At 38.0% G+C, this 17,116-nt stretch overlaps 1 protein-coding gene across 14 annotated transcripts in view; it reads right to left on the bottom strand.

Moving 5' to 3' along the window:
* Positions 1-5,190: 5,190 nt before the first annotated feature.
* The window catches only part of LRRC28 (leucine rich repeat containing 28), a 157,292-nt gene continuing 145,366 nt past the window's right edge, over positions 5,191-17,116 (bottom strand). For all 14 annotated transcript variants that reach the window (XM_008532916.2, XM_008532922.2, XM_008532918.2 and 11 more), the window contains one exon: positions 5,191-8,177. In XM_008532916.2, the coding sequence (XP_008531138.2) occupies positions 8,105-8,177 (73 nt within the window). In that variant the 3' untranslated portion in view covers positions 5,191-8,104. The remainder of the gene's footprint in view (positions 8,178-17,116) is intronic.

Below are 17,116 nucleotides of genomic sequence, written 5' to 3'. Positions count from 1 at the left end.
AGTCTTGTACTTCCTTTGTTAAATTTATTCCTAAGTATTTTATTCTTTTCAATGCTACTATGAGTGGAATTGTTTCCTTAATTTCCTTTTTGGATTGTTCGTTGTTAATGTATAAAAATCCATTTTTGTATATTAATCCTATATCCTGCAACTTTGTTGAACTTTTATTAGCTCTACTAGTTTTTTTGTGTGTGTGAATTCCTTAGGATTTACAACATATGAGATCATGTCATTTGAAAATATAGTTTTATTTCTTCTTTTCCAACCTGGATGCTTTATATTTCTTCTTCTTTTTGCCTATTGCCTGGGCTAGAACCTTTAGTATAAAGTTGAATAGAAGTGGTGAGAGGGGACATCTTTGTCTTGTTCCTGATCTCAGGGGGAAAGCTTACAGTATTTTGCCACCAATATGTCAGCTATTGGTTTTTCATAGGTGTGATTTATCAGGTTGAGGAAGTTCCCTTCGATTTTTAGTTTGTTGAATGTCTTAATTTTAAAATATTTGTCAAATATCAAATGCTTTTTTTGCATCTATTGAGATAATCTTGTCTTTGTCTTTTATTCTAATAATATGGTGAATTACATTATTTTCCAGGAGTTTGTGAATAACTGGTGTTAATTATTCTTAAAATCTTTTGTAGAATTCACCAGTGAAGATGTTCACTCCTGTGAAGATATTAATTCCTTTATCTCGTTTAGATTTAAATTTATTTCTTCTTGAGTCAGTTTTGGTAGTTTGTGTCTATAAATTTGTTCCTTTCATCTCGGTTCTCTAACTTGTTGGCATACACATTCCCTTATGATTCTTTTATTTCTGTAAGATTAGTAGCAACCTTTTAATCTTGATTTTAGGAATTTGAGTCTTCTCTATTTTTGTTGGTATAGCTAAGGGCATTTCAATTTTGTTGATTATTTTCAAGAACCAACTTTTGATTTCAATTTCCTCTATTTTCCTGCCCCCGTTTCATTTATTTTGACTCTAATCTGTATTATTCCTTTCTTCTGCTTTCTTTTGGTTTAGTTTGCTGTTTTTTCTAGTTTCTTAAGTTTGAATATTAGGTTATTGATTGAAGGCCTTTATTTTTTTAATTTAGGCATTTATAGCTATATATTACCCTTTAAGTACTGCTTTAGCTGTACCCCATAAATTTTGATTATGTTGTGTTTTTATTGTCATTAATTTCAAGGAATTTTCTAATTTCCCTTGTGATTTTTTCTTTGACTCATTGATTAATCAGGAATGTAATGTTTAATTTCTACATATTTGTGAATTTCCAAATTTCCTTCCGTTATTTATTTCTAATTTCATTCCATTGTGGTCAGAAAACATCCTTTGTATGATTTCAACCCTATTAAAAATATTAAGATAATTTAATGACTCAACATGATGTGCCGAGGGCATGTTCCACACACACTTTAAAAGAATGTGCATTTTGCTGTTATTGGGTGGAATACTGTATAAATGTCTGTGAGGTCTACTTGGCTTAAAGTGTTTCAAGGCTTTTCTTTCTTTGTGGACCATCTGTCTGGCTGTCTTATCCATTATTGCAAGTGAGGCACTGAAGTCTTCAACTGCTGTTACTGAATCGTCCATTTCTCCCTTCAATTCTGTGAGTTTTTGCTTCATGTATTTGGAGCTCTGTTGTTAGGTGCATATATGCACATAATTATGTCTTCTTGATCCTTTTATCATTATGTAATGTCTTTGTCTCTAATAATTTTTGCCTTAAAGTGTACTTTGTCTGATATTAGTATATTTATTACCACTCTCCTTTTGTTAGTTTGCATGATGTACCTTTTTCTATCCTTTTACTTCTAACCTGTTTGTGTCAGACTAAAGTGTGTCTCCTGTAGGCAGCATATAGTTGCACCATGATTTTTACACATTTTGCCATCTCTGCTTTTTTTTTTTCGCTGAGGAAGATTTGCCCTGAGCTAACATCTGTTGCCAATCTTCCTCTTTTTGCTTGAGGAAGATTGACCCTAACCTAACATCTGTGCCAATCTTCCTCTATTTTGTATGTGAGTCACCACCACAGCATGGCTGCCACCAAGTGGTGTAGGTCCACCCTGGGAACCAAACCTGGGCAGCCAAAGCGGAGTGCACCAAACTTAACCACTAGGCCACAGGGCAGGCCCCTCTGCCTTTTAATTGGAGTGTTTAATCCACTTACATTTAAAGTAATTACCAATAAGGTAGGATTTAGTCAGCTATTTTGTTAATTGTATTCTACATGTCTTATGTCTTTTTGTTCCTCTGTTCCTCCATTACTTTCATGCTTTCTGTTGTATTAGTAGATATTTTCTAGTGTACCATTTTAATTCCCTTGTTGTATCTTTTACTGTATAATCTTTAGTAATTTTCTTAGTGGTTTCCCTGAGGACTATAATTAACATCTTAATGCATAACAATTTAGTTTGGATTAACACCAACTTAATTTCAGTAGTATATAAAAATTTTGTTCCATTTGTTCCCTCTCCCTTCCTTTGTACTGTTATTGTCATACAAACTTTGCGTTTTTTCACTTTGAGTCCATGAACATAGATTTATATTACTTTTTTATGCAGTTGCCTCTTAGATACGAAGAAAAAAGTTATGAATAAAAACACATTTACACTGTCATTTACATTTACCTATGTAGTTACCTTTATCAGTGCCCTTTATTTCTTCACATGGATTTGAGTTACTGTCTATTCTCCTTTCATTTCACCCTGAAGGATTCTGTTCATTATTTCTTGTAGGGCAGGCTTGTTAGTGATGAATTATGTTTATCTGGGAATGTCCAAATTTCTCCTTCCTTTGTGAAGGATAGTTTTGCTGGATATAGAATTCTTGCTTGATAGTCACTTACTTCAGCACTTTGAATATCATCCCACTGCCTTCTGGCCTCCCTGGTTTCTGATGAGAATCCCTCATGTATGAGTTTCTTTTCTCTTGCTGCTTTCAAGATTCTCCCCTTATCTTTTGACAGTGTGGTTATGTGCCAAGGGTTTGATGCAGTCACTGGGTTTTGTTTGTTCAGTGACATCTGAACTAACTCTGTAAGGTCTATATTCTTTGTAATGCATGGACACTGAAGTCTCCCTCAGGTAGTTTTGTGGTGAGCTAATGATTGGACAGGGATTTCCTTAAACACTTGAAACCAGTAACTCTCCCAGTCTTTGCTGAGGGCTTTGTGTGAATGTTGGGACACCCTTCAACACTCAGCCAGGAAGTTCACAGCTCTGCCTTAGGCTTCACCTTCTGCTTGTGCAGATCCTCAAGGTCAACCTAAGGTGAGAGCTGAGAATGTTTTCAGGTCTTTCCTGAGCAGATGTACAACCCTTGGCTTGTATAAAAAACACTATGCATGCACATGACCATCTAAATTCCAAGGAATGTCAGAGCTTTTGAAAGCCTCTAAAAATATCTCATTCTTCAGCTTTTCCTTTAAGTTTTCGGTTATCCTATTGTTTGTTCTGTTGATTATCCACTGCTTCAGGCAGCCACAACTGTCTCTGATTTTTCTTTCAATCAATGTCCTTGTGGAAAAGGCTTTTCACACCTGACAAGCTCTGATCAGGCAAAATAAAGACAGCCTTGCAAGTGAGATCTTCCAGGAAACCACCAGACAAGTCAAATAATGACAAGTCTCTGGGAAAGAGGCTTTGAAGGAGCTCCGAACCCATGCTGCCTCCTTCAGTGGCTTCTACACTGCTGCTCCTACCTTGACTGTGAACTGTTGGTTTTCGAGGATACAGCAGAGCTGGAAAGGGGAGGGGAGACTGGAAATAGGGCAAGTTGCGATGCCACAAAGCTTACTGTTCTTACTGAGATTCAGCTATTTCTCTTGAGTAAATAATTCCTTGGATTGCTGCAAGCCTTTGGTTAGTTTCCAGAGTTCTGAAAAAAGCTGATTCTGACAATTTTTGCCAATTTTCTCCTTGCTTCTATGGAGGGGAGAATTTTGAGAGGTCCTTACTCCATCATATTCGTTGGCTTTAAGTAATGCCCTTTTATTTTTCTTAACAAAATGAATCTGGTTAAAACAATGAAGCCACCACCATCAACATTTCTAGGCATTCACATGGTTCAAGCTCAACTATTCTCTAAACAGCAGTGCCTGTGAGGACCACACACTGGATGGAGTATGAGTTTTAGAAAATTCCACACTCCAAATGAATGCTGCCATTAATTTTTCAGTTGGCAGACTCAGAGTTTTAGAAAATTGTCATTACAGCAAAAGAAAAAAAAAGGAAGAAAGAAAAAAAGATCTTGGATTTTATTACAGTCTCAAAATTACTATGAGAAACAACCTGACATTCGTTAACATAGGTAGCAAGGATAATCCACACTCTACTAAAAGGTGAGTGAAGAAAAACCACCACCTGGCCCACCCTTGCAAGTGTCTTAATTACACATAGAAATGATCCCCAAATGCTCTGCCTTCTGCCCTGCCACCACACTGGGCTGCCAGTACTTTTCTGTCTCTGAAATGCAAGGGACAATACAGTAATGCTTCAAAGAGAACATCCTAGGGTGTAAAGCAACCTGTTTTCCTGGCCGAGGATAACAGTCAACTCAGCTGTGATTAGTCCCTTTCCTGGAGACCCCTGCATCACTTTCAGATCTCTTAGCTGATAAGACAAGGAGGTGCCTCCTGGGCAAGGATGGTGAGACCAGAATGTCTTTTAGTTGGACAGTGCTGTTTTCAAGAATACAGACTTTATAAAAACCCCCTCTGTTTAAGAGAAGGCAAGAGATTCACTGAATTCCTGGAGAAATGTAGGAAAGCCTCATTAGGACTAAGCAGGCGTTGGTGGAAACCATAAAAATAATAAAAACATAATAATATGGCTAGGGTTTTGTAAGGATACATTTTAAAATAAGATTCCTCAGGAGAGTGTGTTTACAAGTCTGTGAAATGAAGTTTACATCTCAATATTTAATTACATCAGGTTGCATTAGTGCTGGCCTAGTTAGGAATCCATGTTCATAAATCATCTGAATAAAAAGGCTTTGATTTCTGCTGAAGCAACATATCGTGTTTAAGCTTTTTTCCGTAAACATAAAAATGCCTGATTTTTCAATTCAGGAAACAGAAACCTAATTTTACTATTAATTTTTAAAACTGGCTTTGAAAGTCCCCAGAGATTACAAAATAGGTATATATTTTAGAGCAAACTACAAGCAAAGCCTGATAAGCCAACTGGTATTGACGCCTTTTTTATTGGGCTGTAGACATTGTAATTCATAAATGCCAACTGTGGGAAAAGAGTGAGAGGTACATTGAGCAGGTCAGACGAGCCGCAGTGTGAAAGGGTTTAGTGGGCGTGAGTACACTGACCAACAGGTGTTTACCGCATACCTCGCTGTTCTGGAAGAGGAGGGCCCGATAACCCAGGAGCTCGTCACTCTGCCCTGATAACCGGAGTGGATCCTCCACCTGCCAGGGCTCTTTTGTGTACTGAACATTTAAAAAAAATTTTAAGTGTGTTTAAAATATTTATTCATTGAAGATGCAACGTTTTAGCTACACAATGTTATATAATTGAGGATTTTGGTATGATAACCATTAAGCATTTTGAAGAACACTGATAGGGTAATCCACTTAAAATGAACCCCTTTTACACTACATCGTAAGAAGGCCTATGACCGAAAGGGTATCCTGAATTTTAAAATTTACCATTAACCAAATCAGATTATTGATGTAAACGTACCTGAAGACTATATTTTCCAAGTAACTCACTTTGTTTGGGCATCACTATAATGGCCTGAAACATTTCTATACCTAGTATAACTTGCTCAAGAAAACACATACATAATAGCTTTAGAATTTTCTGCAAAGGTCTGGACACAATTCAAATACACATCATGTAGGCAAATTTTCTCCAGTCTACAACACTCCTTTATAATATTACAAGGTTAAGAATGACATCTGTGAATCCAGTAGTAAATTTTGATAATGGACAGCACCAGGGGAGCCAAATTATAAGTTCCATTTCTCATCACTTCAGCTGGGTGCTGCACCAAGGATTAGGGTTGAGACTGCCCAAAAGTTGTCTGCCCAGCTCACTGCTGGTGGTCCACACACATTGTTTATAATAGATGCAGAGATAATGCTTGCATTCTAAGTGTCTTCGTAAAAATATCTCAGTGAGAATCCTGAATATCAGGTAAGCACATTTCATAGCTCCACTCTAAGACAGACGATTGTAGAGGGTGAAATAGAGAGATGTTGCAATATATTTACTTAATGTTACTTAAATGACGGGCAGCAGCCACTTAGGCCTGAATCACACTTGTCAAGTTTCATGCCACATTGTTCACCTGCCAACTCACATACATGTAGAGGTTATGCTAAAACTTCGATTACTCCAAAGCATGAAAGAAGTATTATATTTTGATATAGTTCTTCAGTTCCTATTACACTACAAGCCTTTGAAATGTTAAGGCTGAACAGGCCAAGTTATAAAAGGGACAAGAGGCAGTGAGAACAGTGGAAATACAGTTGGAACACATGGTAATGTTCTGCCTTCACCATTCTACGTGGAGAGTCTGCTTTCTGGGCGGCAGGTGGTGTGACTGTGAAAAGATCACACATTTGTCAGTAACTATGTAGGATTTTTAGCACTGTTAAGAGCTAGCACTACAGATTTAGGGCAGCTAATAAGATTCCATAAACCAAATTTCTGACAAGTCTGAAATTTTCTGAACATTTTTCTACCAAGTAAACTTTTTTGGTTCCCCTTTTAAAAAGTCCTGCCTCAGAGAAAGCTCTGTATAAGTGAAATGTTAAAAAACTAAAAAAGAATCACTTCACAGCAACCCGATGAGCATCCGGCAGCAGAGCAACGTTAAAATGCCCTCCTTTCAAAGGAAGAGCGAACGTGTGACCCTCCGTGAAGGGCGTCTCTGCTGTCAGAGGTAAGCTCAGACTGTCTATTTATGGTCTTTTTGCAAAAGTCCAAGGCTGGATTTGGGCCTGCTTTTCTTGTATTTCCACAGTGAAATGTGGACAACAGTGTGTTAAATATATAAGAAATCTAGGGTCAAAATTAAGAAAAGCGAATGCACCAGGTGTTTTTATCTCTGTGCACAGGCAGTCCTTAGAATCACCCCGCTGAAAACTAGTAGCAGAAGGAGCTGAAGCCTGGTGTCCACGCGTAACAAAAATAGTGCAAAGTCAATGTAAATTTAATCATAAACCCATCTAACAAGAAAAACTGGAGGTCATATTTTGATGTTTTTTTTCTCACCCTTTCTCATTAGCCAGAAAATATTTAAATCTAGAAAGAAAAGGATCAGATTTTTTAAAGTCTCAAATATTCCTCAAACTTTTCTTATATATAAAAATCTTACCAGGAAATAAAAAATTTCAAAAATTACTTTTCTGTAAATAGTGTTTAAAAATGAGTGTATCCTATTCATAATCTACACTTTATTTTAATTTTTAAAACCTCTCACAAAAGTCTCTTAACATGTTGCAAACTTATAAAGGTTATAAGTTTTATAACTTATAAGGTGATAAGGTTGTAGCTTTCCAGGGGGTGTGTGCTAGGACCCCTGTGGAGCGTCCGCCGGAGTCTAACTTCACTGCGCACTCAGGTGCTGCCTCTGCTATTCAATACCACTGAGGCCGGGGGTTGCTGAAATTCATTAAAAACGTGGAGGATACCCTCCGGGGGAAATAACTCTCTGGAAAAAGAGGGAGAGGAGAAGATTAGAAGTATCATTGAAGGTAGGTGTGTTCAAAAGTTAATTTGGCTATCTTATCAAATTATAGCTCTTCAGGGAACTGAAACTTGCTTTAAATTAGATTTGGGAAGGCACACAAACTGAACAGTCTGTGTATGAGACACACTCACAAAAAAGAAAAACACAGAAGCAGAGTCCTTAATTTTGGGGAGGATATATTCCAACTCGGGGGAAGGGTGAAGCTGCTTTAGCCCTGAAGCTCACTCATGACATTTCCAGAGTGTTCTGCGGTCCCCGTGTTTGAGAGGACTGGACGGAAGGTCTCCTCCGCCTGGCTGGATTCTCCTGTCCCTCGGTCGCACAGTGTGTGATATGCAGGCGACTGCATGTCAAGCTGGCAACACTCCCGAGGCTCTGGAGTGTTTATCAACTCAGTAGGTCAAAAGTCTGCAGACACTGAGTGGAGCAGCAGTAAGCCACGAAACTAACAGCTGTCTTCCTGGAAGGGAAAAGGGAGAGAAGAGCACTGTGAGTTCAAGATTGAAGTCTCAGGATTCCTTCCATTAGACACAGTCTTTCTCTTTGTTAAAATAAAGGATTAGGCATGGTCAACAAAGTACACAACAGAAATGTACATTTCCTTTTAAAACCGAGCGCTGGAATCAGCTGAGGTATGTGTGTGCTCATTTTATTAGCAATTTTCAAATGATATAATATGCCTAAGTTAGCAGCTAAGGAAAAATAAGCCTTTTCCATGTTATGGTCTGAATTCTGTTTAGTAGGACCAACGGTGCAATGATATAATTTGAAATAAGAGCATAAAAATCATGTAACAGAAAACATCATCAATTTAGCTAGAACACACATATTGAAAAACTTAAAAAGCAGAAATTTTAAGAAATTTATCCTACAAATATATTGACACCGATTGCTTATAGAGGTAATTTCAGAACCTGAATACAAGTTTGAGGGTCTTCTCCCCACACAGCAGAGGAACCCCTTCTCAAACTACTGCCCGGCAGTTTTCCACCGCGGTCATGAGCCCAGAATCACTCTGGACAGCTCCAGCTGTCAGATGCTTTGTTTTTCCACCGGAAGAGCTATCCTCTACCGTTGTTTTCACAAGACCCCCTGTGCCGTCTGTTTTCTATTTCCCCACCCCATAGTCCAGTCTTTGCCTTTCTCTGTAGCCCAGGCAGCTGACCTCTACAGACCCTACCCCAGGGCTGCCTGATCCTTGGCTCCTGGCTGGATTAGGCCAGTGGGAGGCACAGCAGGAAGATGAAGGGCAGGAATAGAGAAAAGGTGAATATCTTTTCCTTTATCTTTTTTTTAAAAGTCTAGTTAATTGAGGTATATTTACATATAAACATACAATAAAATTCATGCATTTTAAGTATACAGTTGAATGAGTTTTGAAAAATAACAATTATTTAACTAATACCACAATTAAGATGTAAAATATTTCCCTTATCCCAAAAACATCCTTGTGTCCATCTGTAGCCAATCCCTCCATCCCCCACTGAGTATCTGGTAACCAGGGACCATTTTGTTACTTTGTGGGCTTTGATTATTTTCCCCTGGGCCCTGACAATCTTCCAAAAGAAGCTTTGCCATCATTTCATCTTGACTGACAAACGACCTCAAGGCAAGAGCTAGACCTACCTCTATGGGTTCTCTTGTCTTAGATTTGGACCAATCCTGGATTCCCATACCAACCAGCTTCCAGCTAGGTCTGGCTGATAGGAGGATAAAGCTCCCATGGGTGGCCCATCCTGTGTGGCTCCACTTCTCACTAGGCTCCAATAACACTTTTCAACACTCACCCAGGCAGTTGACAGCTCTGCCTTAGCCTTCACTTCCTGTTTGCACAGAGCCTCAAAATCAACCAGGGGTGAGAACCAGGGCCTTCTTGGGTCTTTTCTGAGCATGCTCACATCTCTATGCATGCACATGGCCTTACAGACTCCCAGGAATATGTTAGTGATTTTCAAAACCCCTATGGAAATCTAATTCCCCTAGTTTTCCTTTTCAGCTTTATGATTAGTCAGTTGTTTGCCCCAACAGTTATCCACTGCCTCAGGCAGCTGTGAAGTTAAGCAGTTGTCTGTAATTGTTTTGATAATTTTTGACAAATATCCTCAGAGAAAGTTTTTTGCACTGGTGAGCTCTGACTGAGGTCAAATAAAGACAGGCTTGCGAGTGAGGTCTTTCAGTGAACCACCAAACAGGACAGATGACAGTGCTCTGGCAATGGGCCTCTGAAGAAGCTCCAACTCTTCTACCCCTTTCCAGTTGCTGCCAGGCTACTGGTGTTAACTGTGATCGCAGATTCTTGGCTTTCAAGGTTAAGACTAGAAGATGAGACTATAATAAGTTAAAATTTCACAAAGCTCTCTATTCTTACTGAGATTCAGCCACTTTTCTTGGATGAATGCACTTCAGATTGCTGTAAGCCCTTTGTTAACTTCCAGAGTTCTAAAAAATTTGATTCCGACAATTTTTGCCTGTTTTCTCATTGCTTTTATGGGAAGGCTGAGTATTTCTACACCACTCCATCTCTCTTCTCTGACTAGAGCTCCCATGGGCAGGCCCTCTCTGACAGCTCTAGTTCTCAGCAGCCTCCAGATCCCCCTTTGTCTTTCAGGCCTAAGGGCTAAGGATGATAAAGCTTCCCACTGTTGTAAGTTCCCAGGTGATTTATCAGCCTTGTGGGTGCTCTGAACCCTGCCTAAACTTCTGTAAATAGTGCCTCTCCATTAATTTCTCTTCAAAATCCCAGCTTATACATGTTTTCTAGCCAGTATTCCAACTGATTTAGTATGCGTTACAAGTCAGGGCCTAAGGAAACAGTACATCAGACTGTTTCTGGGATTGGGTTGGTGAGTGCATGAATGGGCTCCTTGCTACGGAAAAATAAGACACTGCTAATCTGTAGTATGAATGGCATCATGATTACTAGAAGTATCACTTAAACAGACTGCCAATGAGGGTAAGGCGCTGGGAGATCAAGTGGCTGTGGCACTTGATTGCTAGGGCATCACGGTGAATTCAAAGATTACGGAGTGAGATGGCTTCTTCTGAGTGCTGAAGAGACCCTCCATCCCTCCAAAAAAAGATAAGCTTAGTGCCTTGAACTCTCAACTCAAGGCATAAGTAGAGAATCAGAAAGTTTCTACGGTGGCATTAAAGGAATTCTTATTTTATGAAGCTTATTCTATGGAGCTCATTCATGCCTAAGGCCTGAATGTACAGGCTGCAGAATCACATACCAGGGAAAGGTATATTTACGCTAAGTCTCTTATGCTAAGGTAAAGGTGCTGGTTGGGAAAGGGTGGGAATTTGAGACTCGAAATTGAAACTTATGCAGACACAAAGCTAAGAACTTTGAACCTCTAATATCTCTAAATGTTTCTTCACATCAGAAACAGCCCTTCTTACCTTGTAAGAAAACATTCCCTTACATAAAAATATTTCACTGACTTCATCTACGGTAGTTACCTAAAAATGAAATGCCAATTCTCTTCAGTACCCACCACTAACAATACTCACTACCTCTAGGGCCAAAAAGAGAGTAAAACCCCAGCACGATCAAGAGAGTTAATTGCAAGGGCTTCTCCTGGGAGAGAAAACGTACATGAAGAAGTTGTAGGATCTTGCCAAATTTTATCAGCAGGAACCTGGAGAGCAAGCATAGAAATGGATTCTAAGTACATGAGCCAGCGAGAATAAATCTAAGGTTGGATCAGGCTAACAAGGGTGCTTTACATAGGCCTCGTGATTTATTGTGTTAGCTTGAGCACCTGGAATGGTTAACATAAGTCTTGACTCATAGACGCCTACAGTCAATGAGACAGAGATGCTGGAACTGCCACTGCATAGTCTAGAGGGAGATCAAAGGCTTAGAGAAATGGGAACATTGAAGTGGATCCAATGTGGTGCAACCTGCTCAGCCACCCCCCAAAAACCACTGGAAGGGTCAGAAAGACATTCCCTTCACTAAGACATTAGAATATATATTGGTAAGGAAATACAAACTGGAAGTACCAAGCACACTTGATACTTAATATGACACATGCCTATGAGAGGTGACAGAGAAATCCAACTGGATTTTGGAGGAAAAATATATTTGGGTGGGGACTTTCTGTTCTGCCAAGATGGAGTAGCACCATTCCTCCCAGGTCCTTCCTCTTACAACTAAAATATCCTGGTCATAACACAACAAACAAGCATAGGAAGATTCTGAAAGATAGAATGAAGCTGGACAGCCTGGGGACCTGGGGACCTGGGGACCAGAGGAGCAACACAGCAGTGCTAAGTTCCCTAGGTTTCCTTATTGCTTTCCACATATCTCAGATAGGAGGCTGTGGAAGCCTTGAACCCAGGACCACCAACAGGCACAGACAAAAAAAAAAATCTCCAAGAAAAGCCTGTTCCTCTTAGCCAAAGAACTGGGAAAGAGAGATCTATAGAGACAGAAAGTAAATAAGTAGTTGCTTAGGGCTAAGTATGGGGGAATAGCGAGGTGTCAAAGGGCACAAGGTTTCTTTTAGGGTGAGAAAAATGTTCTAAAATTGATGTGGTGATGGTTGCACATATCTGTGAATACATTAAAAGCCACTGAATTGTATACTTTCAACAGGTGAATTGTACGTTATGTGGATTAACTCAATAAAGCTGTTACAAAAATAATAGTGCCGAAAGGAGAAACAGATAAATCCACAATTAGATCAGGGACTTCAATATCCCACTCTTAGCAACGGATAGAACCATTAGACAGAAAATCAGCAAAGGTCTGGAAGAAGGGAACAAGCCAATGAACTAAACAATCTCACTGACACACACAGAACACTCCACCCAACAACAGCAGAACACATTTTTTTCTTTTCAAATGCCCATGGACCATTCAACAAGATAGACTATATCCTGGGCTAAAACAAACCTCAACAGATTTGAAAGAATTGAAATTACACAGAGGATATGTTCGGTTTCATCTCTGACATAGAAAGAACCTAAATGTCATCACTTCTGTTCTTATAAGAACAAGCTGAACAAAGTGAAAATTGACAAGTTTTCTTCCACCCACCAGAGAACTGAGATTGTAGGGCCAAGTGCAACCCCAAATCTGGACAGACAGTGAATCCAGAGAGTCAGAGTCGAGATTTGCTTACCTGGACAGAAGATGCTAGAATTGCTGGAGGCTGAGTGTAGATTAGCTTGAGGGTGACATAGGCCTGGGGCTGCAATCTTAGGGTAGCCCCCACACAGAGGGTTATGGTGAAAAGCCAAAAATGATCCCCCTGCAGCTCAGTCAGGAGGAGAGAAAGAGTTGCTATTGTGCAACGTGTCCACAGCACGCTCTGAAACAAAGAACTGATCTCCAGGGGAAACCACTGTCAGAGCTGGAGACTTCAACACCCCCATTAAGTAATATATAGATCAAGAAAGCAGAAAATCAGACAGAATATAGTTGAACTCAACAACATCATTATCAACTGGACCTAATTCACATTTATAGACACTCCAACCAACAACAGAAATATACACATTCTTCTCAAGCTCACGTGTAACATTCACCAAGACAGAACACATAAAAGGACATAAAACCACACCATAAAAATTTAAAGGAAAAGAAATCATACAAACTATGTTCTCAGACCAAAACGGAATTAAATTAGAAATCAATAACAGAAAGATAGCTGCAAAATCCCCAAACATTTGGAAATTAAACAATTAAATTCTAAGTAATACACAGATGAAAGAACAGGTCTCCAGAGAAATTAAAATATTTTGAACTGAATGAAAATGAAATACAACTGATCAAAAAATTATGAGATGCAGCAAAAGCAGTACTACAGGGAAATTAATAGCACTAAACACATGTATTAGAAAAGAAGAAAGCTCTAAAATCAACAATCTACGCTTCTACCAGGAAGTTAGAGAATGAAGAGCAATTTAAGTCTAAAGCAAGTAAAAATCATAAAGCATGTTCTCTGTCCATAATGGAATCAAACTAGAAATCAGTAACAGAAAGACAACAGGAAAATCTCCAAACATGGAAATTAAACAACACAATTCTTTGACCTTCTTTGACCCGTGGGTCAAATGACTACTTTCTGAAGGGTTAAAGAGACAATCTCAAAGGATATAAAAAACTTACAAGAACTGAATGAAAATGAAAATACAATATATCAAAAATTTTGAGACACGGTAAAGCAGCACTGACAGAAATATGTATAGCAATAAATGTTATGTTAGAAAAGAAGAAAGGTCTCAAATTAACAATCTAAGCTTCTACCCTAAAAACCTAAAAAGAAAAAGCAAAATAAATCCAAAACAAGCAGAAGGAAGGAAATAATAAAGAAGAGACATCAATGAAGTTGTATACTTCACTAGGCTTAAGAAGATCAACAAATTGATAAATCTTTAGCAAGACTGACACAATAAAAAGAGACGACACAAATTAACATAAGAAACGGAACAGATGCTATCACTCAGATCCGGTAGCCATTAAAAAGACATAAGGGAATACTGTGAACAACTTCACACTCATAAATTTGGAAACTGAGAAGAAATAGATGAACTCCTTGAAACTACAAACTACCAAAACTCAACCAAGATGAAACAGCCAACCTGAACAGTCCTATAACTATCAAAGAAATTGAATCTGTAATTAGAAAAGAAATTTCTAGGTCCAGATGGTTTCACTGGAGAATTCTACCAAACATTTAAAGAAGAACTAAGGAATTTTTACAGTCTCTTTCAGAAAAACAGAAGAGAAGGAACACTTCCCAACTAACTTTATGAGGCCAGTACTACTCTGATTCTAAAGCCAGACAGAGTACAAACCCAGAAAACTACAGACCAATATCTCTCAGGAACATAGATACAAAAACCCCCAACAAAATATTAACAAATTAAATACAGAAATGTAGAAAAAGAACTATACATCATGATCAAGTGGGAGTTATTCTGGGAATGTAAGGCTGGTTCAATATTTGAAAATTGATGTCATCCACCATATCAACAGGTTAATGAAGAAAAATTTGTATATCAATGGACTCAGAAAAAGCACTGACAAAATACATCCATTCATGATAAAAACTCTCAGTAAAGTAGGAACAGATGGCATTTTTCTCAATTTGATAATAAAATCTACAAAAAACCTATTGCTAACACCATACTTTACAGTGATGTCTACTTTCACCACCTTAGTTAACACAGCTCTGGAAGTTCTAATAATGCAGTAAGGCAAGAAAAAGAAATAAAAGGCATACAGATTGGAAGGGAAGAAATAAAACTATTTCTACTTTCAGATGGCATGACATGATTGTCTACACAGAAAATGCTAAGGAATCTACAGAAAATAGTCCTAGACTCTTAAGCAAGTGCAGCAAGGTTGCATATACAAAAATCAATCACATTTCTATATACTAACAATGAACACATAGAGATTGAAATTTAAAAATAAAATGTCATTTATAATCACACAAAGAAAGGGAAATACTTGGGTATAAACTTAACAAAACATTGAAGGATCTATATGCTGAAAATTATTAAATGCTAATGAAGGAAAGAAAAGAATACCTAAATGAATGGAGACAAATACTGTGCTCAGGCCTGGAACACTCAACAGAGTAGATGTCAATTCTCTCCAAATTCATCTACAGATTGAGCCTAATTCTTATCAAAATCCAGCATAAGGTTTTTTGGAGACAAAGATAAGCTTATTTTAAAATTTATATGGAAAAGCAGAGGCCCTAGAATAGTTAAAACAATCTTGAAAGAGAAGCGTAAACGTGGAAGTATCACTTTCCCTGATATTAAGGCGTACTGTATAAGCACAGTAATCAGGCCCGTTCGGGACTGACTGAGAGAGTGTCCCAGATCAACAGAACGGGACAGAGAATGCAGGAGAACATTTTCATGACCTCGGGGTGGGTAAAGATTTCTTAGGACACAAAAAGCACTAACTATAAAATTAAAATGGATAAATCTGACTCAGTGAAAATTAAAACCTTCTGCTTTGCAAATTACACATAAAAAGTGAAAAGGCAAGTATCACTTTTGAGATTTTTCTTAACTCAGGAAATTATGCAAATTTAAAGTTATTAAATGTTTTGTATTACCTTATTTTTTTAAAAAAATTAAAGTTTAGAGCCTTAGTTCAGATAATTTGCCACATCTGAATGTACACATTTGTATAAATCACAACTGAAATGAAACTCAGACACAAAATGATCTTAAATGGTAAGTGCATTTTTGAGGATCAGCTAACTAAACTCAATTCTCTCTGTTTTTTTAAAGACAATTATGTTAAGTAAAAATCATTCATGGAAGTGATACATTTCATAACACAACCACTGAATTTTTAAAAATAAAGGTTCTAAGCAAAAGCATCGAACTCCATACAGATGTGAGATTTTTATTCATTGAAGCATAATGCCCACTGGATCATCACCAACTCCTTATGATGCTCAAGGGGGTAGGGTGGGTAACCTGGAGGTGTCATATTTGTGCTACAAAGAAATCCCAAGTCTGTGTACTTATTTACCTTTGGGAGATTCATGTGACAATATATTGTATCTGCTTGTTGCATTAATGATCTAAGTTGTTATAAGTACACTAACAAGTCTACTGCCTTAAGAATGGATTTGTGTTGTTTAGGTTCTTTAAAATTTCAGAACTGTGGCAGCAGAGACATGATAGGTTTAGGGGAGAAACTGTGAGCTAAGCAACAAACTCTACAGTTAGGAAAAAGATGCTGATAAATTCTACAAAGAACATCAGATATGACATTTGTTGCTTGAGAATCTCTAAGCACATTTATAGGCAAGGCAGAAAAAAGAGCATTTCCATTTAGTTTTAAAATACAGAAATACCACTATTCTTAAAAAAAAAACAAATCACAATGTTGTTGGCACATATTAGAGCCCAGGAAAATCATAAGAAATGTGGTATTTTCTTTGCAAACGTGTTTCCTGATTAGAAACAAAAAGCATATCCTTGACTCATACAGAAATTCAAGCCAGAAGAAAAATAATATTTGTTAGAGTTGATCAGATGAAATTCCAAGCCTTTGTACATATTAACTTATGGGAGAAGCATCTGGTAGCATATTGTATCTGCTTGTTACATTTATAACAACGGAGACTCTCTCTCACGGGAAGATTGTGTGTGCAGAACTAGAGGCTTGAATATTATGTACTTCTTTACTCTACTTGATTGGTCCCTGCCGAGACTGTTAGGAGTGAGATACATATGGGAAAGGAAGTACCAGGTGGTTTGGTCATAGCTGAATCCCAGTACCTAGTACAGAATCTGGCACATAGCAGATGGTCAATACATAATTGATGAGTGATACAATGAGGAAGAAACAGTTAAGAACAATTTACTTCAATCTGTTGAAGAATATTTTACCTGCGCAAAATTTCATAA

Source organism: Equus przewalskii, chromosome 1, assembly GCF_037783145.1.
Source record: "Equus przewalskii isolate Varuska chromosome 1, EquPr2, whole genome shotgun sequence".
NCBI lineage: Eukaryota > Metazoa > Chordata > Mammalia > Perissodactyla > Equidae > Equus > Equus przewalskii.
The sequence above is the reverse complement of the archived record's forward strand: the minus strand, read 5'-3'. Positions and strand labels throughout refer to the sequence as shown.